Source organism: Coptis chinensis, chromosome 1 (genome assembly GCF_015680905.1).
Source record: "Coptis chinensis isolate HL-2020 chromosome 1, ASM1568090v1, whole genome shotgun sequence".
In the NCBI taxonomy this organism is placed as follows: domain Eukaryota; kingdom Viridiplantae; phylum Streptophyta; class Magnoliopsida; order Ranunculales; family Ranunculaceae; genus Coptis; species Coptis chinensis.
The window spans coordinates 11,752,515-11,777,660 of NC_141456.1; the positions used below are offsets into that span (position 1 = coordinate 11,752,515).

A 25,146-nucleotide genomic window follows, 5' to 3' on the forward strand; every position below is an offset into this window, starting at 1 on the left:
TTGCAATGAAAAAACCTTCTACCCTAGCTTTCCATAATCAAAGCAATCTGACTTCGGAGTTTGGGACTTATTTGCAGACCAGACAACATGATGAACGGGACTTAATGTAGAATTATCCAAATTCTATCATTGCACTTCTCACATCATAGGAGTAGGAAGCCATAAGAAATGATATAAATTAGTTCACTAATTTCTACATCCCAATCACTCACAAGTCACACAATTTTGCAACTCAAGATCCAAAGATAGCATGATGTTCCACCGTGCATATATATCTTGTACTGCATGCACCAACCAACCAAGCCGGCCATTTTTGTAACGAAAAGTATATATATATATATATATATATATCTTTGTATGGGACTTTTCTCTGATCTTATGTTGCAACAAGTGAATGAAGGTCACTATCAGGTACGTTATAGATGCAAAGATTCATCTTTTCTAGGCCTAGCTTGTTTTTCTTTGTGATGTGACCAAATTCACTTTCCTTTTTTTTTTTCTAAGGGTAATTGTATTAAAAAGAAATATTTCGAAGTACAAAGAATAGATATGATTGATAGTCAATCACTATCTCAAAGCTCAGCTTACAAATCTATAGTACGTGGTGTTCATATCCTCAATTCTATGCACAAATGCAGGCCTGCCATCCCACCACTTCTTCTCTCCCTTTGCCAAGTGTGCTGCTTCTTTGGAGCAGATGTTCGCACCAAAGTTAACCTCATGCCAAGTGTTAGTCACAATGATCCATTCCGCGAGCCCTTTCACTTTGTCCCAAGTTGCTCGAATCTGCCAATGTACCTGATCATTTTGAAAAGATTTCACAGCCGCAGTAGAGTCGGATTCTACTCAGATATGTTTCCATCCCAGTTCCACCACTTTTGAAATGCCCTCCACTATCGCAAAACTCTCCGCTATAAAGTTTGTGGCAATGCCCAGACCTCCAATATATGCACCAATAACCTTGCCGGTACTGTCTAAAAGAAGCGTGCCCCAACCTGAAATTCCAGGATTACCTCGTGAATAGCCATCAGCGTTCACTTTAATCATGGTATTGGGAGGTGCTACCCAATAGCATTCAAGTATGCATGGAGCCCTCCTTAGCTTTGCCGGTAACTTCCAGGCCTTCAGAACTTCCAAGTCTCTGGTGGAATTGTTCATGTGTTTCTTCGATCGGTTATATGCTCTTTTGACCGCTCCTCGAACTTGAAACATGACAGAGTTTACACTCGACTTCTTGCTACCATATAAGACCCCATTTCTATTTCTCCAAACAGCAACCAAACAAGTGATTGCAGCTGCCCTCCATAGATCCTGTAAGAGAGGGCTTTCATTTTGACACTTTATTAACATATCCTCCCTATTGGCAATCTTCATGTGGTGCTGCATGTTCTTTGCTATGAGCTCCCAGCACCTTTATTTGTGCAAACGTACATTCAAATAAAAGATGGTTTTGCATTTCCTCAGCCTCCGTACAGATGCAGGAGCAAGACGCCAACTGAAAATTCCTCGCCCTTAGTTTCTCGTATATCTACATGGCCCCATGAAGTATTTTCCATCATATCCTATCCCATGCGTCCTTGGCAACACCTCAGCTGACCAGAGAAACTTGGTTCACAGCGGCCTATTGACCCTCTCTCTTATTGCTTCATATGCCGAACTTACCGAGAACAAGCCATTGGTGGATTGACGCCATACTCTTATGTCTTCTCTGTGCTGATTCAGGAGCTGCAGCTGACTTAAATCCACCCCAAGGCTGTTAAGAATTTGTTTCAGGGAGTCCGGGAACTTCCATTGATTCCCCTGAATGCAAGCACTGAGTGGTGCTTTGAGTTTTTGCAGAAGCCTTTTGTCCTGGATATGGTTTCCGATGATCACCTCCCCTATCCAGTTATCCCTCCATAAACTTGTGTTCTCTCCTTTCCCAATGATCCACCCTTGATGCGTATCCATCTCTGTGAGAGCCCATTGTAGACCGGTCCACACTGTAGATTTCTTGTGGCTCGACCAACCCCCCGATTTGTTCCTATATTTTCCATTCATGAACTCTGACCATTCCGAAGTGTCGTTCAATAAACTCTAGGCAAGTTTCATGAGCATCGATAGGTTTATATCTCTGAGCTTACGGAGGCCCAGTCCCCCTCTTCCTTTGGCCGACAAACCTTTTGCCATTTTACTATGATGAATTTCCTCTTCGATGGGCTACCACTCCAAATGAAATTTCTGATAATACCCTCACATTCTTTAATCACCAACACTGGCCATTTGTAAATAGCCATGTTATGTACCGGTATGCTATTGAGAACCTGCTTAGCTAGAACCACTCGACCCTTGAAAGATAGCATCTTTCCCACCCAACCGGCTGCCCTTTTCCTAATCTTGTCGACCATAGGCACTAACGTTGCTCTTGTAACCCTCCCCACAGTTAAGGGAACACCCAAATACCTTTCCAGTAGGAAACCCTCTTTTATGCCCATGTTATCCTCAATGTCCTGCTTCCTTCTATGTGCCATTAGACTGAAGAAAATCTTGCATTTATCTTTGCTTATTAGCTGCCCCGAAGCCAACTGATAGGAGTCTAGAAGCTCCATGAGATTAATGAGCTGCCTCCTTCTTGCATTACAGAAGATAAATATATCATCAGCGAACATCAAATGTGTAGGGCTGGAGTAATTACTTTGTATCACCATTCTCTGAATTTTCCTGTTCACGCAAAGCCATTCTAGCCCCTTACTCAGACAATCCTCAGCGAAGGCAAAAAGTATTGGCGAAAGTGGGTCTCCTTGCCTGAGCCCTCTCTCCGCTGTGAAACAACCAATCGGTCCTCCATTCAAAAGAATAGAAATGGTATTATTCGTTACAACTCCTTGAATCCACCCTATCAGTTTCTCAGCAAAACCCATTCTCTGCATAACTGCCCAAAGAAATTTCCAATCCAAAGTGTCAAAGGCCTGCGAAATATCCAGCTTGATGCCTATATTTCCACCTCGTCTCTTGACATGCAGCTCATTGACGAGCTCAAAAGCCAACCCACAGCTTGAGAAGAGTTCCGATTGGCAATGAACCCATATTGTTCTTTTGAGACGACCCTCTGAGTGAGAATATTTAGCCTTGAAGCCAAGATTTTTGTAATGACCTTGAACCCGAAGTTTGCCAAACATATCGGTCTGAATCTATCCAGCTTATTCATGCCCTTTTCTTTTGGGATCATTACCAAGAAGTTTGCATTAAAGCTTCGCAGGATGCAACTTCTGATGAAAAAATATTGTACCGCCCTGGCCATATCCAACCCCATTATATCCCAGAAAGTCTGAAAGAAGTGACCTGTGAAACCATCCGGCCCAGGAGAGCTATCTGGATTCAAATAAAAAACTACCTTCTTTATTTCCCCCAGAGTGGGAAACCGAGTCAAGCTCACATTATCCTCGTCTGTCACAAACCTTGGCAACAACTTGATAAGGTCATCATCCGTCGGCAGCTCGACCCTTTTCAATTTCTTAGTAAACTGTCGCACCATGAAATCCCCAATCTCCTTTTGATCAGTGAGAATCACCCCCTCTGTGTTTCTGAGTTCGGAAATGTAAGATTTATTTCTGTTCATATCAGATAAGGCGTGGAAGAACTTTGTACTTTTATCTAGATCATTGTCCCATTTTACCTTGGACTTCTGCCTCCAAAAAGATTCTTCTTGCTCTAGCAGGCCCTCGACTTTGTTTTCCTGGTTAATCAAATCAGTGGCCAAAGCATCAGTGAAATTCCTCTCCAACTCTTTTTGCATAGTCTCCAGAACCTCAGATTCCTCTCTAACTTTTGTGCCCAAGTTCCCAAAAATATTTCAATTCCAGCACTTCAAAGCACCTTTCAGACGCTTAAGCTTTTGGGTGAGCACGAAAACTGAGTGTCCTTCTATGGGCTCTGACCAACTCTGAAGCACCAGATCCTTTAAACTTGGATCAGTAGTCCACATCTTGAAGAATTTGAAGGGTACATTCCTGGGCCTTGGAATTGTGATTGTCCAGCCAACAAGGGGTGAGTGATCAGAACACAGCTTACTCAGTGCCCTATACCTCCAACCTGGGTGCAAAAGATTTCATTCATTGTTTACAAAAGCTCTATCCAGCTTCCCCACAACCTTGTCCACTCCCATCTGTTTATTCCACCAAGTGAATTCGAACCTGGAGTGAGGAGCCTCCATCAGCTGATTTGAATTTACCATGTCTCTGAAGTCCGTCATTGCTACAAACCGGGGAGTTCTTCCACCTTTCTTTTCTGTTAGACTAAGATAAGCATTGAAGTCGCCTATCATAAGCCATGCTCTAGACGAAGAATTTAAACTACTCAACTCCGCCCATAAATGTCTCCGTCTCACATACACTGAACTTGCATGGATGATAGTAATCAACCCATTCGGAGACTCTACTGTGATGTGTTGGCTCAATTGGCTGTGTAGAGTTGGGTCCAGCACATCATGCCTCCAAAGCAGCCAAAGATTAGGCACCCTATTGTCATTAGAATTGTGAATAATTTGGGTGTAAAGCCCCAACGAATGAAGATAAGATGTAGAAAAACTAGACGGATCAATCTTAGGCTCAGCTATACCAATGATATCTGGCTCCCATCTTTTCACAAGCTTTGCTAGCCTAGACTTCGTTTTATTATTCGAGATACCTCGAACATTCCAAAATATGCACCTCATTAAGAAAAGAGATGATATTATTATCGAATGAGGCAAGCCTCAATTCTTATTTACTGATTTCCCCCCAGGCTGAAGCCTTGTCTTGGGTGGAGAAACCTTTTGCAACTTCCATTGCGGCATATAGCCTCTTTTCTTTGCTGTGTTATCCCCTTTATCAAGTGGTAGATTTTCCTCTGCCATGTCCGCCCATCTATTCGATGTGGAACCCCAATCTTTATGCAATTCAGAGATCTCCACGTGCTGCGTACCCCCAGAACATGGAGGAGTACTCCTCACTGCATTGTTTCTCTTGATTGCATCCTGTTGCAGGCTAGTATTGTTGGAGTTCTCCTGATCCCCATGAGCAGTACCCTGATGAACCACCATATGAAGAACCATATCTGCCTCCACATTTACAATATCTCATTCCTGCTCTGCCGATGCTGATGGGATGATAAGGTTACCACTCATATCATGAATCACCATTGCCAAAGAATCCGAGGAGACCTCTTTATCCACATCCACAGTATCATGTACCACTTGCGGCTCTGTAGCTTCAAAGAAAACCTCTTTGACAGCCCCTTCCACCTCTTCACTGATTGTGTTCAAGACCTTGAAACTATTATTTACCACATGTCCATTAGCCATTCCTGAGGTACTACCTTCCTTGACTTTCCAGACCTCCGAACTAGTTTCCCCGTGTTCCCACCTGTGCCTGTGTCCCCTTTTCCTCTTGGGAAGAGAGACGTCTGTGGGAGGAGGGGGAGGGGTCGAGTTTGTGACCACAGTCTTCCCGCCTGCACTCATGGCCCTCTTAAGCTTCTTACATTCTGTTATGAGATGCCCAACAATTTTACAGTGATTGCACATCTTAGGCAACTTGCCCACTTCCACTGTTTGCCAAAAGTTATAGTGAGGCGTTTTTACATATATCTGATCTGGTAACGGCTTCGACAGATCGACGTCCACCAGAATGCTTGCATAATACCCATACTCTCTACGCAATGTTTTCTCATCTATTTGCATTGGATAACCAACTCCTCGTGCAATAAAGAGCAGAGTTTCCGGCACCCAGAATTCTTGTCCAAGTCCTGGCAGACGAATCCAAACCAAAGCATGTGATTGTCTTTGCAATTCTGGATTGAAATTGGGACTCCATTGACTAAGACGGAGAGGGACATCATCAAAATTCCAGACCCCCTGAGCCCATACTCTATTCATGTCATCTGCATTTGAGAAGCGAAGGAAGAGGAAGCCTTTCCCAATTGGCGTGATAAGCCACTCCCCAGATGGATTCCATTTTTCCTTTGCCAGTCTTCTGACCTTCTCAAGCGGCATCTTAACCAAGTCAATATGACTGATGAGGCAGTGTCTGCAGTACTCCAATCCTCTTTCATAGGCGGAGGGTGAGATGGTGATGGAGGGGTAGTCACCCATCTGTTCTGGAGGTGAGAGATCATTCATCACCACCCGCGGAGGGTTTTTCCTCGTAGCTTCTGCATAACTCCTGACTGGTACCGTGCTCTTCGCAGCACTCATGTTGCCCACCGCCCCCGAGGGAGTTGGGTTCTCCATCTCATAAAGATTCATCCCTGACTACCTTTTCCGGAACGCTCACTGTAATGCAATGAGGGATTTTACCCGAAAAAAGATAGCATGAGAATAACCAGCCCCAAGACCCAACCTTTTCAGAACTTTCATTGTTCACAGTGAAGGATTTCACCCAAAAAGGCAGGAAGAGAAGAGAATTTTGGAACTCACACTTGTTGAGCAATGCAGGATTTTACCCGAAATAGAAAAGGGAAAAGGTTTGAGAAGATAGAGTAGAGTCTCCTATCTTTGATTTTAGCTAAAAGCGGCAAAAACAAGGAGTACAAGATCCTAAACGCTACTTAAGTAATGTCACACCCGGTCGCCCCTAAAAGTGTCCCCATTGTTATTAAATGTACTTCACACCTCCTCCTTTTTCTCTCCCCTTATTCACTTTCCTGAGAGATCTCAGCAAAGGAAATACTGGTAATGTCCAAACTTAACTGCTCTCCCAAGTTACAAGATGAGCTTTCCTGCTTGCCTCTACTTCTTGACTTTTTCTAGATCACCAGGAAAGAAAATGACAAACAAGTTTAGAATATATGAGATCAAAGAGACTCGCTCATTGACACTTCGAAGGACCACATTGTTCCCAAACCCCAAGTAGCAATTTAAGTTAATTTTAAAATAAGTACGTAAGTAAAACTTCACCTACTAAAATGAATTTAAACCTATTTTTTGTGTATATGATATATTCAATATTAAGATCATCTTTACAAAATTTCAGCTCATTTGGAAACCTCTAATATTGGCAAAAACCAATTACAAAAATTCAACATTTCTAGACCGTTAAATTTCTTTTTAAAGATGACAACAATTTTTATCTATGTTAGAGGTTTCCAAATGAGCTGAAATTTTGGGAAGATAATCATTATGGTGAGTGTTTCATAACCACAAAAAATTAGGTTTGAATTCATTTTGTAAGTGAAGTTTTACTTATGTACTTATTTTAAGTTAACTTAAGTAGCTACTTTTTAGAATTGTATATATATATATATATATATATATATATATATACTATATATATATATATATATATATAGGGGAGGGATAGAGACACATTCTTATGCGCACATTATAGCCACATTATAAATTAATTCAAGCAAAATCATGAACTTAAAAGTTGAATTAAGGGTTGATTTTTTGTAGATATGACCTCCCCATCATGGAGAACATGCTTACAAAAATTTAGCTCATTCAAAGAAGTCTAACATTAGAACATCCTTATAAAACGTTTAGACCGTTAGATAAAAAGCTTAAAAAAGAATACTAATTTTTACATGGTTAGACATATCCAAATATTATAATTTTTTGTGATAATGATCTTCATGGTGGGGAGATCATCTCCACAAAAAACCAGGCCTTAATTCATTTGTATGTCGAAAATATGGCTATAATGTGCGCATAATGAATGTGCCTCTATCCCTCACATTCATTATATATATATGGGGAGGGATAGAGGCACATTCATTATGCGCACATTATAGCCACATTTTCGACATACAAATGAATTAAGGCCTGGTTTTTTGTGGAGATGATCTCCCCACCATGAAGATCATTATCACAAAAAATTATAATATTTGGATATGTCTAACCATGTAAAAATTAGTATTCTTTTTTAAGCTTTTTATCTAACGGTCCAAAATATTTGTGAGTATGTTCTAAGGTTAGATTTCTTTGAATTAGCTGAATTTTTGTGAGCATGTTCTCCATGGTGGGGAGATCATCTCCACAAAAATTCAGCCTTTAATTCAACTTTTAAGTCCACGATTTTGCTTAGATTAATTTACAATGTGACTAGAATGTGGCTACAGTGAATGTGCCTCTATCCTTCCCCTATATATATATAGAAATTGTTTAACATTGTTTATTGATGATTAAAAAGAAACATGCATCTATAAAAATAAATTAAATTACAACAATCAACGTCGGTCACCCCTAATACTCTATAGATGCTCGACAAGATCGCTTTTAAGTCTATCATGCATAGTCTTTGATTGAAGTCGTAGAGTCTCCTCAATGTAGTGTTCCCGAGTAGGTGGGATTTGTGGTTGCTCTTCTGGATTAGGAATATACCTCCTCATTTCATAATTTTTATTCTTAGCTCTAATTATCATATTGTGCAATATGATACATGTTCTGATAACAGTATTCATTGTCTCCACATGCCATAATTTGCAAGCTTTTGCTAAGATCCCAAATTTAGATTGCAAAACCCCAAAACTACACCATAACAAGCAATTAGTAACGTCAAAAAAGTGTTGCTATTATTTTTCGCAACACTTAAAATGTATTGCAAATTTAGCATGGGTAAAGTGTTGCAAATATTTGTAACGGTCCATAACCATTACAGTGTCTACATTACCAATGGTTACTAAGCGTTGCTTAGTTAAATTTGTAACACTTTACCAAAGCTGTTTTAATACGTTTCTTTAATCTTTTGCAACGATTTCCTTGTTTCCTAACGCTTTTAAACTGTTACAAATTTGGTGATATTGAAAAAAAAAAAAAAAAAAATCTTCTTTCCCGCCCCTTTTTTTTGGTTGGTTTTATCTTTTATGGCGGAAAAGGCCCTCCTTGGTTTCTTAAGCGCACATGGTCGATTGTTTTAGAGATGGCGAATAATTTGGATGCTACTTTTCTCCAATGTATATGTGCACTTGTGACTGCTCTATCACTGTTCATTGAACTGATCCTTGGTAAAGTAGGTTGAGGGTCGTACAAGTAGCGATAACTCGATAAGAGTAGGGTGCACGTCAGCAGCACCGGTGTAACAATGTTTTTCTTGATCTTCAAACTTAAAAATGTCAATTCTAACTTACTGGCGAGCCATACATGTGTTATTAAATACATAATGGCAAGCCCTTGGAATTTATGAATTCAGCAACCCAGCAAGTACACCTAACTAGCAGTTGGTTTTAATTAAGGGTGGAATTCAAGCTAATCAAACCGAGCTTCACTATGCTCGGCTTCACTAATCAAGTAGCTCTGTTAGTGTACTTACTAACTAGTGATGGTAGGCTTGGTTCACATTGCAAGAGGAACGAGCTTGAGCGAGCCAATCGAGTCAAACCCCGAGCAGACCTAGCTTTACTTGACGTGCGGTTGATTGGAGCTGCCATACTGTTAATTTGAGTTTAGCTGGTTGTATAATTGAGATCAGAATGAGGACAATGAAAATCCATATAAGTTCTTCTTTAGCTTTACTTCTAAAATTTATCACAGAGACAACTTTAAAAGAACGAAACAACTTGTCAAGGTCGAGTACAAGTACACAGATAAGAAACAATAGTCACTTTTAATTCCTGCCCCCTTACAGTATTCTATAAGGGAATCTACAGTAACTGGAAATTACAGTCAAACTTTGCTCTCCTAATTCGTAAGACTCAAGTGTAATGAATTTGAAACTTAAAAGACAACCTAACCAGTAGAGGAGTCAGTAGTTCATACAAGAAAGATTGCAGGGTATATGACCTAAACTAATCAGTTTACTGAAGTTATCTCAATTACACCTGGGGGGTCTCGAATTGGTGTGCTGTGATCGGTACTGGGAGTGCTTCCCTCTGTGGAGAAGACCGTATCTTCGTGCACACATACAATTGTTGCTGGACTTTGAGGTGTACTTACATTGCACTCTGCAACACAACTTTCTCTTCCATCAGTCGTCCTTGCACTTAGAAAATCAATCTTCTTGGATCCTCTAGAAGATATGTCTTTCTCCTTATCAAATTCGACAGCCATGGCAGAAATTTTTTGGGAAACAGAGCATTCAGAAGTTATAATGTTCCTATGCTCATACAGGAAAATTATGAAGAATACGAGAAAAGCAATGGCAGAAGCAACTCCAGCAATCATAAAGAGACCCTTAAAGCTATCGAGGGTGAGGCTTTCGGAGGTAGTAGTCCCTTGCTCTTGACATGAAACCTGCTGCCCAAACCATTCGCGATCGATTGCATCCATTTTGTCTCCCTCTGTCACATTTAAGATAGCCCTAGAAATATCAGGTACTAGAGGAGAACCCTTGGGAAAAACCTGAGCAAAATGTTTAGGAGCTCAAGTTAGAACAATGGAGTTGTTTTTAACACGTAATAGTGCAAATTGTCGAGATACAACCGACAACCATTAAATTCCAAGAGAACTCGCAAAGCTTTCAAACCTCAAAGTCTTGTAAGAATGAAAAGACATGGTCGAATGAAAATTAAGATTAAATTTGGAGGTAGTGCATCTCTATTTATCGTCTCTAATTAGTTTATTTCTCCATCCTCCTTTTAAATGCCAACCAATTTATTCTACGAGTAATTGCCTGAGAAGCATGCATGTGCGTGGGTTTTATGGTTGGGGTTGTCCAAAATGAGTTGTTGTAATGTTTCAGGAGAAATGAAGTTGAGGGGATGGATGGGTTGGTTTATCACTCCTATACTGTTATGTTGGGTTAGGAATACAATTCGTTTAGATCCAATGTTAGTCATTCAGTTTATGTAACAATGAATGTCTTAGTGTTTTTTGGTGGTTACACTCTTGTGAAGTTCGATTGTGCTGACAAGGGAAGTAAAAATGAATTAGTAAATAGTTCGACATATGATTAAGATGTACGTCAGCGAATTTCACATGTACTTTTGAAATGAGAAAATGTGTTGCATTTGTTTGATATATTTTGATAAACTTTCCTTTTGGCATGTACTTGTTGAAAGCTTGTTAGATATGATTATTATTCTGTGTGACCTTTTTTTTGTGTGTTAACTACTTAGTTACCAATTATAATGAGTGAGTTTGTTGTATGTGTTTCCATTCTAATAAGCTTTCCATGTTGTGTGAGTGTTTCAAACGCGGGGGAGGGGAGGGTGAGGGGGAGGGCGGCGGCGGCGGCGAAAAGAGGGTTGATGTATCTGATGTGTTCGAAGGGGGGGAGGGTCTGTTTCCAATTTTTGTGTCTTAGAAGGGGGTGGCATGTGTCTATGTAATATGTGTGCGAGTTGTTAGAAGAGGGTGGGTCTGTTTCAGGGGGGGGGATCTGTTCGTCGGTACTGTTGCTCATTTTCTAAGGTTTAGTTCTCTTCTTAATTTGCATCGGTAATGTTCTACCTTGTTGGGCCCCAAAAATACACTCAGCTTTATCAGATTAGCTATGTTCAAATATTGTTCATTTGTCCTAATCCTATTTCTTAACATCAACATCATACATCATATAGTTAACTAGATAAACTATAGCCAGTTGTAAATAACTCATTGGATCTGTTTTGGTAAGGCACGCCAAGGGTACTACTAAAAAATTTAATTTGATGTTCCTCTTCTTGAAAACAAGTGTTGATGCATGATGTACTTCATTTGCTTGTTGGTTGGTGTTTGAATATTCTAAAATTTTACTTAGGTTACTATTGTTGTCATTAGTGTTAAAGGTCTTTTTATATACTTTTCTAAACCTGATTTGGTTATATTGGCTTTACTGGTTATTGGTTATTGGTTATTGCGCTCATCTCCTATTCCTCAAACCAGACAACACTTGGGTTTCCTTCTCTTCTGTCGCCTGCTCAATCCGGAAAGCACTTCTCGTTTGCTACTGCTTAATTTTCTCTCTTACTGCCGTTGTTCAATCTTCTCTCTCTCATCGCTAATTTGGTAAGTACCCATTCACCATCCTCTTACTTTTCTAGGGTTTTGGTTCTTCAACTATCACTCATCTCTCACTTTCGATTTTGCTTGCTTCTAAGGTACAATTTTTATCTTGAATTCACAATTTACTTGGTACTACTTCATTTTATTTGAAATTAAAAGTCCTTTTGTCTGATTCAAACTCGAACAAAAGGAAATATATGATTATGTTTATATCTATATCTTGAATGTAAAGTTATCTTATTTTGTTTCATCAATTGCTTAAGAATACCCATCTGATTGATTTCAAATTTTTTTTAGGTGTTGAAATATCATGTTTTGGGTTGGAACATAAACATTGAACCATTGGTCGGTTAGTATTGTTAGATAGAGAAACTGGTATGCGTTGATTTTGCCAAAGTAGTCTTATTTTGAATTTAGTGGTCAACTAAAACAGAAGAAGTGAAGGCTAAATCCTATGTGGCTTAAGCCATGTGGTGGCCACAAGCTCAAAGCAGACCATGTCTCTCTAGCTGGGCCGACTCAACACAAAGTATCTTTTACGGAATCAACTCCAAAGTACTCTTGTATATGGTTGGGTGTTGTATGCCCTTTGTATCTGGCACAGGTTATGGTTTAACATTAATCTGAATTTTGGATGCTTTGCCTTAATCATTTCGCCTTATTTTGTTCAATCACAGGCATGTTATTTCAATCGATAAAAACAAAGTTGATTGGGTTTTATTCATCTTGTTAAGTTACGCCTAGATGGTTAAAGGGATCGACAACATGGAGTTTTGTAGTCTTTTGCGTTTAGGTGTCATTTGTGAGGGCCCTTGGTGCTGAACAAGTTGGTCTTCTTCCTCAGAACCTATCTACAACGAGATGCCTTACTTGTAAAGCTTACATGCTTTGTTCCATTACAAATATGAATTTCCATTGCTTCCCCCTAAATCTCTAATACTTTTCCTTCTAGCATGGCCTGTGAGTGGATTGATTTGAGCAAAGATGCTACATAAATTATTACACTTGAGGTAGCCCTTGTACCAATCTAAATAGGGAGTTTTGTCTTGGTATATCATGTTAGATCATCTGAGTATATCATGAACTGTTGTGTGTTGTGTTAGATAGTTTGAATCATTTTGTAATTTATTTAAGAACAAACATCTTGTTTTATTCTAGTGTCTAAAGCTTCGCTTGCTTAAATATTTTGTGCTCTTGTTTTCCTCGATTGAAGTTTGCCCTCACACCGGCAATGAAACTGAATTGGACAATAATAGTTTGTTTATAACTAAACACTGGTTTTTAGTTTTGTTAACATTGACGAATTTTCTAACTTCATTGAAAGAATTAATTGCTTCCACAATATTTTATAGAACTGGTTGGGACTCAAAAGGACTTTTAGATTGCATTTTGGAACTCATGGGTAGCAGTTAGCTATGAAGTGTGAACTAACATAGTTTCTTCTACGAGCTTTCAATGTGTTGAGTTGTTGCTAATTGTTGCAGGTTAAAGAATATGAACATAAAGACTCAATTGATAGAGGGTCTTAAAGGGATTTCCAAACGGACTAGTAAGAATATGAAGAAGGTTGCGTGTTACATAAAGACTGAATTGGAGGTAGAAGGTTGCCAATTGGCAGTCGCTGAAGGTGGCAATCTCAAGGATCTCTGGTTATTCTTATCATCAGGTATGAGTAGTTGTGCAGAGCAGTCTAGTATGTGCGAAGTTGAGATTGTGACAACTTTTCTACATTTGCTAATAATTATCTCTTTGGCTTGGGCTCTCAGTACTAGCTGGGTTGTGGAGCTTCATTGTATGTACATCCAGTTGAAGGCGTAAACCAGCAATAGGAGATAGAATAGGTTAATAACGGGTAACGGCTACAACTGCTACACCTGATGAGGTTGCATTCATATTGAGTGTGCCAAAATGTAAATAAATGGATGAAACAGGAGCATCGTATGTCTGCCCTTCCAAGGACGACCCATGTAAAGGTAGTGCTTAGTCTAAAAAATTCTTATATTAGATCATCATCAGTTCTTCCTTGCAAGGGAATAAGATAGTTACTTGTGGAGACTACTTTAATTACCACTAGTATCATTAGTATATGGTATTAGTGAAGTATTTAGTACTCTTTTGTCACACACATCACACGCAAACTGATGCACTTGGACAGTAGTTAGTATCTTACTTTTTCAGCCTTATATTTGCGTGTGATATCAATTTACTTGTAAAAATTTGACTTGGATACAGAGTGTATGGATTTATTTTGGAATGGGTGGAGTTGGTTTGCATTGCACTCCCCATTTAATTATTCATGTTTTGCCAATCTGATTCTTATTCTATTGCATATTGATGGTTAAAAGGAATTGGTATATTTGTATATATATGATGCATTATGTCTCCCTCTTGCTGTTAAAATTTTGGTTAGAAGTTTGTTCCTATTGCTTATTCTAGAATTTGTTGTAGGTGAAAGATGCTAGATGGAACCCGGGCCGCGAGGGTCAAGATATAGAAATGGGCTTGGTTGAGCACTTTGCTGATGAATTTAATTGCTAAGTAGGGTTTAGAGTGGATGTGAGGAAATTCTCAAAAGTAATGGCTATATTGAAGAAACAATTATGGTCAAACGCGATGGCTCCAATATCACAAGTGTGACTTCATAGGTGTGTTTAATTCTCTCTTTCATTGTTTTCAGATTTTTATGTTTTTCTGTTAGTTACAAGTATATGGTATTGAGGCATTTTGAAAATTTGAAGAACTTTTGTCTTACACACATATCATACACACACACTCCTGCACACAGACAAACAAATAAAGATAGTGGTGTAACTATAAGGTAGCTAAGTTATTTATTCTATGCTTGTACATGTTGATAACAAGTATTTTGTCGTTAAATTTTCAGGAAATAAATGGAATTATGGAGTTGCACTAAGGACTGTATGGTCGACCTGTTTTTTGTCGTTTGTGCCGAGTGAAGCCGTGACCAATGCCTAACGCCTAGCAGCTGGAAATTAAAAGAAATATTTGCACTTGGTGTTGCACTTCGAAGGTACTTAGAAATGATAACAGTGGGTGGGTTTTTGTACCTGCAAGTCTACGAGTGATTTTCTCTTGTTTAAGACCACTGTACAAAAAAAGAATATTGATTTTCCATTAGAATTTTTTTTAAAGTTGTTAAGTTATATGGTTCAATGAGGAGTATCATACTTTTTCAGCATTTTGTTTGTCTATACTATCATTTAGTTGTAAAATGTGTGTTTTCATGGATTAGTAGCTAAAGTCTAACTTTGATACTTGCTTGTATATATAACCAGGAATGGTATCTTTTGCAAATTCTGGTAGCTAAAGTCTAACTTTGATACTTGCTTGTATATATATATAACGCCATATCAAAAATCAGGTTATCAAGTCTCAAATCCTCGATCAAGATTAAAACAGAATTTTATAGGCCAAGCATACCTTCTATTCTCATTGCAGATTTTCCCTTAAAAGACGCGCTTTCATGCCATATTGTTACAAAATGCATACCGCGGGATTCTAACAGACGTTGATATGCAATACTTCTTACTACTGTTTCTAGCCTTTGGTAAAAGTTAGATTTGTCGATAAGAAAGAGTGAAAGACAACCACAAATGTGTTTGCCACACTCACCGACTATTGAATTGTACTTTTCTTTATGTTGCACAACCAAAATATTTGGATATGAATCATAACAGGATGAGAACCGACTTATAAAAATTTTATAAATAAACCTCGAAACCACATTAAAATGGAGAAGAATAATACACTATACACAAATTAAAAATGCATCAAAGACACACAAGTGGTATTTTACAATTTAGTTCCTTCATAGGCATTCAAGTGGCTGAGATGTAAATCTTGAATCAAGAGCTCAAAAGCAAGTAGACACTTTCGTGATTCTTCGATTTTTACAAGAGTCCATCTTGCCCTCAAGGCAGATGTTTTCCTGGCATGTGATATGAAGCCGATCATATATCCCACAAAGACACCCAAGATGTCAAGAGATCGACGCTTTCACATACCATGACACCATAGAACTCACCTCAACACCACCGGCACCACTGCTACCATTAAGAAGTTGACCCGGACACCAGGATTTCCACGACGTCATGTGGTTCCCCATCATGGTTACCTATATATGTAAGTGTAAGCTTTTCTTTTGTGGCGAGAAGCCTTGTGTAACCGAACTCCCCACCACGGTATAAAGACCGATCTGGTTGAGGGTAGATTGGGTCCTTTTAGAATGAGATTGGGTATGTTTGTAAAACATAAGAAAGTAAGTTATGTGTGTCAGCTTTTCAACACAAAAAGCCTCGATGCATTTGGACACCTTTGGAAAGCGTGGTGTCATTCGGAAGATAGTCCGTCAGAAATCTAGTTTGCTGAAAAATTAGGATTTTTACCATTTTCAACTTAAGTTTTCTTCTAGATGGGCTGAGGTTGGGACTTCGAGTTCTACATGAAAAAGTATATCTACATACCCTAGTTTCTAAATAATTAAGTTACATGTCATTTGGATAAATGTAGGAAAAACTATAGCATTGACTATGTAGCTGATAAGAACTACGAAGGCTTGATTCCAATCCTGAAAGATTTGGATACGTAGACAGCTTTAAACAAAAGTGCAGCCACTATATCTATAATATATATATTAGTTTGTGTGATAACTATGTGATTGTGTTAGAAATTACTATCGTTTGAGACTACATAAATATATATATGTGAGATAGAAGTTGTATATGAATATAGACTTTAGTATATGTGGATCTGTTTTGGACATTAGTGGGTGTGGACTTGAATATAGGCTAATGAACTATTTGTTTACGATATTGTGTATATGAGTGTGGTTATGTAAATTGTATTTGTTTGATTATAAGTCTATTTACATTCAATGATATTTAAGTGCTTGATTTGCCTTGACGCGCGAAAATGACTCTTTGCATGTGTGGTCTGTTTTGACATGAGTAATGCTAGTATAATTATAAGTGATAATAATGTTTTAATGTGTCACCTACATCTTTAGAACTCTCCACGCCTCAGGATTTGGTAATAAGATATTATGACTTGTGATGTCATGTGATATATGGGTATTCATTGAATGTGCCATGAATGACCCAATAGTTTGGACTGCCCTAGAGAGGAACTAAGGTATTTGCCTTGCGGGTTGGTCGTATTCCTTGAATGTATGGGAATGTAGGTTTGGGTATTCCTTGAATGTGGCGGGAATGACTCGGGGCATTCATTGAATGTGCCATGAATGGCTCGTTACTGTTATAATATGTATTCCTTGAATGTGGCGGGAATGACCTAAGGTATTCATTGAATGTGCCATGAATGACCTGTTAGTATTATGATGGGTATTCCTTGAATGTAGCGGGAATGACCCAAGGTATTCATTGAATGTGCCATGAATGACCTGATATTTTGTTATGCCCAAAGGAGGCTTTGTGATTATGTGTATGGAAAGCCCAGAGATGGCTGTGACTCACAAGTTACGAGTTTACAAAATGAAAGTATGTTTCTTGGAGGCGATATCCCACTTGGGACATATGTCTTGTAGTGGTACTCGGTGTGAGTGAGGCACACGGATATATGTGATTTAGCAAATGTGTGTAGTGCAAATCATGGAGTAGGATCTAAAGGTTGGGCTGTGTCTGTTAATAAATGAGTCAACAAGATAAGTAATAAGCAAAGTAAAAATATTGATTTTTTTCGTGTGATGGAGTTATTGCATATGAATATTTATATATTATGATGTATATGATTTTTTATGAGAAATATATACGTGGTTTGTATGAGTTGATACTCACAAGGGATGAATGTACTACTTGGTTGTGATAATTCCCCGTTCTCATAAGTAGACGAGTGGGTTTTAAGTAAAAGTATATGAATTGTGTGATGTTATGGATGTGAAGTGTGACTTTGTGAATAATATTAATAAATGATGGTGATTTCTATGTGATTCTTGAAATGACTCTAACTTGATATGTTATTACGAAAATATTAATGACTTGTGATAGTCCGAGATCTATGGTTATGCACGAAAACTTTATGGCGTAATGATGTCATGTGAATGACTACCCTTGATATATGTATTATGATAAGTGGTATTCCCGAATATACTGGGACCGAACCAGTGTTATATCAATTAGACTTAAATGTCTTAAAAGAGGTTTGGTTATAAATGGAAATTTAATCACTGAGATAAATCATTTTATTGTGATGTTTAAAGTCCTGTTTTGCAGGGGGTAGGATCTATTAATCTTTTCTGGGGGCGTAAAATATCCTACCCTAAGGCGGCGTGTTGGCTTAAAGGTAAGGTATACCAAACTCATATTTAATTAGGTTATCATATGTGCATTTTATAAATAGAATGTAAGTGGTATTTATGTTGTGAATTATTTTGGAAAGTGGGAATGATGAGTACTGTTATATGAGATTCTTGGAAATTTGTATATTGTGGGCTTAAAATCTTACTTGGGAAGAAACTACACGTTTTGAAAAACGGAACTATATTGTCTTCCAAGTTGAAATGGTTGGTAATGTTATATTTATTAATTTGAAAGATTATTATATATATTTTGTTGTTAATACTCATACCAGCAAATTCAATTTGCTGACCCATGTTTGCTTTGTTTTGCAAGCGTGGGTGTATTCTTGGGAACATAGATGGTGGAGTCGCGTGGATAAGGACACGAGATTTGGAGTTGCTCTTGGAGTCTTCCTTCGGGTTTAAGATTTTTGAAGAGTTGGTTAGTTTCTTGGTAGTTTAATAATGTGATTTAAAGGAATTTGTTCCTTTTAGTTTCACTACCAAAAAAAACGACTTTACCCGGCCGGACTTGAAAAGATTGCCCGACGGTTTATAACCATAGGAAGTTACCAACGACGTTTATCCATCGGGTATTAGTTGGCCATCCGTCCCCGAGGTATTACAATTGTTTTGTTATCTCGGACGGTTGCCCGGGATTTTTTAGCTATCGGCTAGTTCGACCCCTTTAACCATTGTTTGTTTCCAACGGACACCAAAATATGGCCGTGCTTCTTAACCGTCGGCATATCTATTCAACAGTGACAGATTTCACTTCCCACGCTCTAAAATTTCATGAAAAATTAAACCCCTAAAATTAAAATAATAAAACCGACTCTAACAACTGCCGAGTTTTCAACTTTTCCTTCCTTCGCAATAGGCTGCCGAAAGCACGTCGGACTATTACCTCTTGAATTTCATTGCACCGACCCTTCTCAACCCTGAGCCCGAAGGTAATTTCAATGTTTGAATATTTAGTTGATTTGTTTGAATCTCGACCTCATTCTCACCGTTTTCTAGTTTTGCATGTTTAATCCTTAAAAATATTCACTTTCCTTCACTACAAAGCCACCACCTCATCTCTCCCACCATGCATCTCCCTCCTCCATTGCCACTACTACTCGTTTGAACACGGCTTTTTAAAGATGAAAACTTTAGTTATTTATTTAAAACTTGTGTTCAATAAGTGAAAACATGATTTCTTTTCTAGCTTGTTTTATTAAAACTTGTGTTTGATTAATTTCAGCTCGAGAATATTAAATGCAATGCGCCATAATTTACGGTAAGTTTGTCCAATTTGATTTGTGTTTTAGACAAAGGGCTTTTTACATAATGTCGATCTTCTTATTTAAATTGCTTTGGATGACAAACGGGTTCCTTTGTTTGTTTTTCTTTGCTTTTACGTAAGTGTGTATTATATATTTTAGTGTCGGTGAAAGTTTAGTATTCTATAGATATATATTGGCTATCTTTTTTTTTTCTCATGTCTCATTTTGAAAGCTCCATTTGATATATAAGCAATTGTAAGAATGCATTTTTCTTTTTCCCATATTCTATTTTTTAGTTCCCAATGTGAGTAAAGTGTTTTTATTTTCAACATTGTTTGATGAAACACGATAGTTAAAAGCGGCTTCATACTAGTGGTAATGCATTTTGTGGAATTAGAAATGTCATGTTTATATAGCTTTACAATTGTAGAAGTAATTGTAGCGGACTAGTATTATATACCTTCAATGCCTAAAAAATATTGAATCGAAGAGGTGTATGGAGACTAGTATCATATGTAGCATACTAGTATCATACCTTCAAATCAAAGGCTCTTGACTTTGATTTGGTTTAAAAGCAACTCATCTTATTATTATTTGAGTAATGCTTTAATCAAATGTGTTAGTCAAATGAGGATGATGTATCAAAATAAAATTGCCACATTGTGTTTGGTTCTGTAAAAAAAATTCTAAGGTAGTTTGAGAGCAATCTAGTTAACAAAGTTCAACTATTCTACCTTTTTTACTCTTTGAAAAATAAACTGATTTTTCAAATAGAAATGTCCTACTAGCATTGTAGGATTGATGTCTTTCTTATTACAACACCAATATGTTTGTGTATATATTGCTGATTATATAAGATGCATGAGACAAGAGGAAGACCAAGATATTTGATGGGGGGAGTAATAGGTTGCATACCTATAATCTGGGCTAAATGATTACTATCACCTTGAGTAAGACCTCCGGATAGAATGGATGACTTGTTTAAGTTCAGATGCAAACCAGTTGCCCTAGCGAACTCATCAAGAATGGATTTAAGAGCCACGATAGAGTCTTCTTTTGCTCTTATAAAGATAAGAACATCATCTGCGAAACACAAATGTGTAATGTGCATTCTCTTACAAGAAGGATGAGGCTGAAAAACTTTTTGATCTGGGCCCTTACATTTGTAATGAGTTGAGCGACTCCATTATTATGACAAAAGATATGGTGACATGGGGTCACCTTGTCTCAACCCTCTCTGCCTCTCTGAAAAGCCCAAAGGTTCCCTATTGAAGATCAGGGAAAAGAAAGGAGTAGTGTAACACACTTCAATCCATCTTTTGAGCTTTGGTGGAATGCCAATCTTCCCTAGCATGAAGGAGATGGTTTGCCAATTCACGGAGTCAAAGGCTTTTTGAAGGTTCACCTTTATAGTACATCTGGGAGTACCATGTTTCCTTGAATAGCTTCTGAGCATCTCATGGGCAAGAAGAAGGTTGTCTTGTATAGTTCTCCCTAGCACAAAAGCAGATTGGCTAGGAGCCACTAAGTCATGTATAACATGCTTGAGTCTATTAGTGATGACCTTAGTAAAACATTTATATATGACATTAGTACAAGATATAGGCCTATAATCACCCAATTGTTTTGGATTTTTTCACTTTAGGAATTAAGCAAATAAAGGTAGAGTTTATACATCTAGGAATATAAGAGAGTTGAAACATGTACTTTGACGGCCTTGATGTAATCCTCACCTATCACTTTTCAGCACCTTTTGAAGAAAAAATGCATTGTAACCATCACGGACGGTGATTTATTATCATCTTGAGAGAATAGGGCAGCTTTGATCTCCTCTTACGATACATCCATGTCCATAGCATTTTGTTGGATCACATTTGCGAGTTCTGTGACTTCTAGATCATGAAAGAAACTTTCTTCTATAGAGGTATCATCTTGTTGTCCCAATAAGCCTTTGTAGTAGTCTAGGAAAACTGCTGAAACTGTTTGTGATTCATTTAGAGTTTCACCTTCCTCATTTACTCTTGACCATATCAATTCTGCCCTTTCCGTTCCTTTATTGCATTAAAAAATATGCATTGCATCTTTCACCAAATTCCGAAATCCACGGTGTGATTTCTGCTTAAGGTCCTCTTGTTCCATCTTAGCGAGTTCAATGTACTTGCTTTGGCGATTTCTCTTGGATGGCAATAGAAGCATTCGAGGGTCCGATTGCGATTGTTCTTTGCGGTGTGTGCATGCTTTCTCGGGATGTTTGACTCTTTCATAGAATTTGGAGAAAGCATCCTTAGACCACCCTTTAAGCGCTTTCTTGAGTTTCGATAGCTTAGGAGCAGAGAATAAAAACATGAGAGCCATAGAAATGCTTAGCCCAAACATAGGTGAGCACTTCATGAAAATTAGGATGAAAACCCATATGTTGCGAGAATCTAAAGGGCATATGTATTTTCTTTGAATCATACCAATTTACTAGCATGAGAGAATGATCGGGGAATACCCGGAGGTGTAAAAAACTGCCCGATGAGAAAGGTGTTGTTCGGTTGCATTGACAAATTACCCTATCAATCTTTGACAATTTTCTACTATCTCCTTCTGCATTATTTGACCCGGTGTAGAAGAAACCCGTGAACTTCATGTCGAGGAGAGCCACGAAAGAAATTACACAATCCATAAAATCTTCCACTACGTAGGATGGATGTACGCATCACAGCCAAGCCTTTCATTTGTATACAAAACATTGTTGAAATCTCCTAAAAGGCACCATGGCTTGAATAACAATTCTGCATACCTTTTAAGATGGTCCACAAGGTGAGCCTCTCTTGTGGTTCATTCTTTGGCATAGATTACTGATTAACTAAAAGACTTGAAATTGTAGAAAGGAGTTTCACGGATACATGTATGTGTTGCTTGCTCTCTGTCACTTTCCTTACTTCAATATAACTTGTATCCCAACCTATCCGGACTTCTCTCATGGGATCACTATAAATAATTGTCATAGAATTTCCATCCGGGGGCAACACATCTTGCTAATGGAATCAAATTTATCTCTTTTTGACTTTTGTTTCTATAAGTCCAAAAGGCACAAGTTGTTTTCCTTTCTCACTTTATTGACTTCGTTGCTTTTTAGGCATGTTTATTCCCTAACATTCCATCTGACTATCTTCTTCATCATTGAAACTTTAAAAGTGGTTCTTTCACGCCTTTTGGCCTTAGCTTTTCGATTTCTTCTTTTTCTTTGCTTGTTGCCCGGTCATCATATCGAGAGCTCGAATGGCTAGTAAGCTGTTTTGTTTTGACATTTATGCACGGGCCCAAGGGGGAGTCCAAGATACCAATATGTAAACCATCTTCAAGAAATATGGTCAGTGAAATATTCTTTTTCTAGCTCTTCTTCACCGGTAGAAGATGTTCCTTCTTCTTGAACTTGACCTCTCCCGGAGAGTAAGCCTTTCTTTCTTCGATGTCCCATACGTGACTCCTTCCTCCTCTTCTGCGGTGATGTAGAGTACTTGAGGGGCTTCAAAGTCTGTTCTCACCTCTTCAAAGTATTCCTCTCCTGTTGTATCCTTTTCTTTTCCTTTCAGGCTCCGGTATATGGAACAATTTCCATGCCGTTAAATTGTGTATCATCGCATCTTTCATATCATCCGCGATCCGGTTGGCATTAGTACTTCAAATCTGTTTGTTGCTTCCACTTCGGCATGAATAATTAATTGAGAACCTCTAACCAATTTCTCCATTGTTTCATCATCTTTTTTAGTTGAATCTTGTGCTTGAACTCCATCATCAGGCAAGACTACAGGAGCGTCCTTTGATATACCTACCACAACCTCAGCTATGGGGACTCCATCATGATTCCTCTGACAACTTGTCTGACCATTTGGAGCGTTTTTCTTTGGAGTCCATCGCATATTCTGTTTTGTCTGCTTAGTAACATGTGTAGACTTCACCTGCTTTGAATTGGGAGGCACATTCTGAATGTTCTTTCCCTTATTCTTTGGACATTTTGCATCTGAATGCCCAAAAATCTTACAAGTACTGCATTGTTCAGGTTCCCACTCATAGTCTAAACCAATGTCCACTATGTTTCCTTCACCAATATTAACAGGGATGTTTGATGGAAACTGGAAATTGGTGTCCACCACCACACAGACCCTTGCATAGGCAATCCACGTTCTATTAGCAGTTGCATCATCCATACAAATAGGCTCCCCAACCAGACTAGATACAAAATCTATTCCATTCTTAGTCCATAATTGTTTGGGGAGATCCATTTTAACCCAGATGGGAAGAGCTGTAATTCCATTTCTAATGTTTTCCACTGTTGGTGACCAAGGACGAATAACAAAGATTCTACCCGCAAGAAACAGAGGCCCATGGTCCACAACTAGTTGCTTGTCTTCCTCATTCACAAATTTGAAATAAAATAAGTTCTTATCTGCTATCATGTCAAACCCACCTTTAAGCTTCCATTGTCTCTGGACAATAGCTTTAACAAAGGGGTAAGAGAGTCTCTTTTCCACAAAGAAGCCAACTATATAGTCCTTCCACAGTTCTATTCCTTCATTTAAGATTTCCACTGGAACCTCAGCAATACCATTTGTAAAAGGAACGTGTACCTTTTTTCGAGGTTAGGTTGAGCTTTGTGTTTTGCTAGTATTGAATAGAGAGCTCCATGAATGAGGACCAGTAAAGCTAGGATTTTGATTAGGAGAAGAGCTCTATTCTGCCACCACCACCACACTTCGGGGGTAGGGGTTGGGGGTTACTTGTTGAAATCATTTTTCCGCTTTTGACACACCTGCATTAAGCGTTGGGGATTTTACCGAAAAAGGCAAGAAACAAGAGGGGTTGGGAAGATAAGACTTCTTCTCCAAGCTATTTTTTAACTATAAGCGGTAAAAAAAAGAGCACTAGATCACTTTTGCAACTTAAGATATATCACATGCTTTCTCCCAACTTGGTCCCCATTTTCTTTTAGTTAGTGCTATGTCATAGTCTTAGTGCGTTATAGTATAAATAAAGTTTGTGAGTACCTTCTCTAGAAAACTCTCAATGAGGCTATAACTTCGTCCACGTAGGGAATTCTTAGTGGTTTAAGGTCTTATTGCATATGTTCAATGCAAATACACTCAAATAAATGAGACAAGTTAAAAATACATTTTTGGTCACTTATTTTAATTTCTCATATTTGCTTGAGGGACAAGCAAAATGCTGTTTGGGGGTGGTTTGATAAGTGCCCAAAACTGTAGTTTTAACCCCTTAATAATATCACATTTAGACCAATTATGTGTATAATAAATAAGAGTTAGTATTATTCGATTTTTGTGTATTTAAGTCTTAGAGTCAAATATGTGAAGAAATATGTCACTTTTACAAAAGAGAAAGGAGCAAAGGTTGGTTACTAAGAAGTTCTATGATTAAAGCCCAAGTTTCAGGAGAAAAAGACTTTTTAAAGCCTAGTCAAAGCTGAAAAGTCAAAGTCAAAGTCAACGCGGGTAGAAAAAAAAAAAAGAAAAAGTCAAAAAACTTCCTTGGGCAGTATCTTTGGACTCAGGACCTCAAATTGGGCCTATTATATGTCAAAAGACCGTTTCGGAAAGAAATTTCTAATGGTCTATATCTTGACCCAATCAAAGTAGTAAAAGTGGACGAAAAAGGTGTTAAAGTAATTTCGTGCAGAGAAACCCTTT

At 38.2% G+C, this 25,146-nt stretch overlaps 1 protein-coding gene and 1 long non-coding RNA gene across 3 annotated transcripts; one reads left to right on the forward strand and one right to left on the reverse strand.

Moving 5' to 3' along the window:
* Nucleotides 1-4,087: 4,087 nt before the first annotated feature.
* On the reverse strand, nucleotides 4,088-4,693 carry LOC147522144 (uncharacterized). The gene has a single exon (XM_086567251.1). It carries the CDS (start codon nucleotides 4,691-4,693, stop codon nucleotides 4,088-4,090), a length of 606 nt encoding a protein of 201 aa, XP_086423377.1.
* Nucleotides 4,694-11,936: 7,243 nt separating this feature from the next.
* LOC147522145 (uncharacterized) lies at nucleotides 11,937-15,121 on the forward strand. 2 transcript variants are annotated; one of them, XR_015195008.1, is made up of 5 exons: nucleotides 11,937-12,479; nucleotides 13,360-13,541; nucleotides 13,642-13,848; nucleotides 14,324-14,520; nucleotides 14,760-15,121. It is a non-coding gene; the product is annotated as an uncharacterized LOC147522145 (long non-coding RNA). The 2 variants fall into 2 exon arrangements; XR_015195001.1 differs by lacking the exon at nucleotides 11,937-12,479 and having other exon boundaries at nucleotides 13,112-13,541.
* Nucleotides 15,122-25,146: the final 10,025 nt, after the last annotated feature.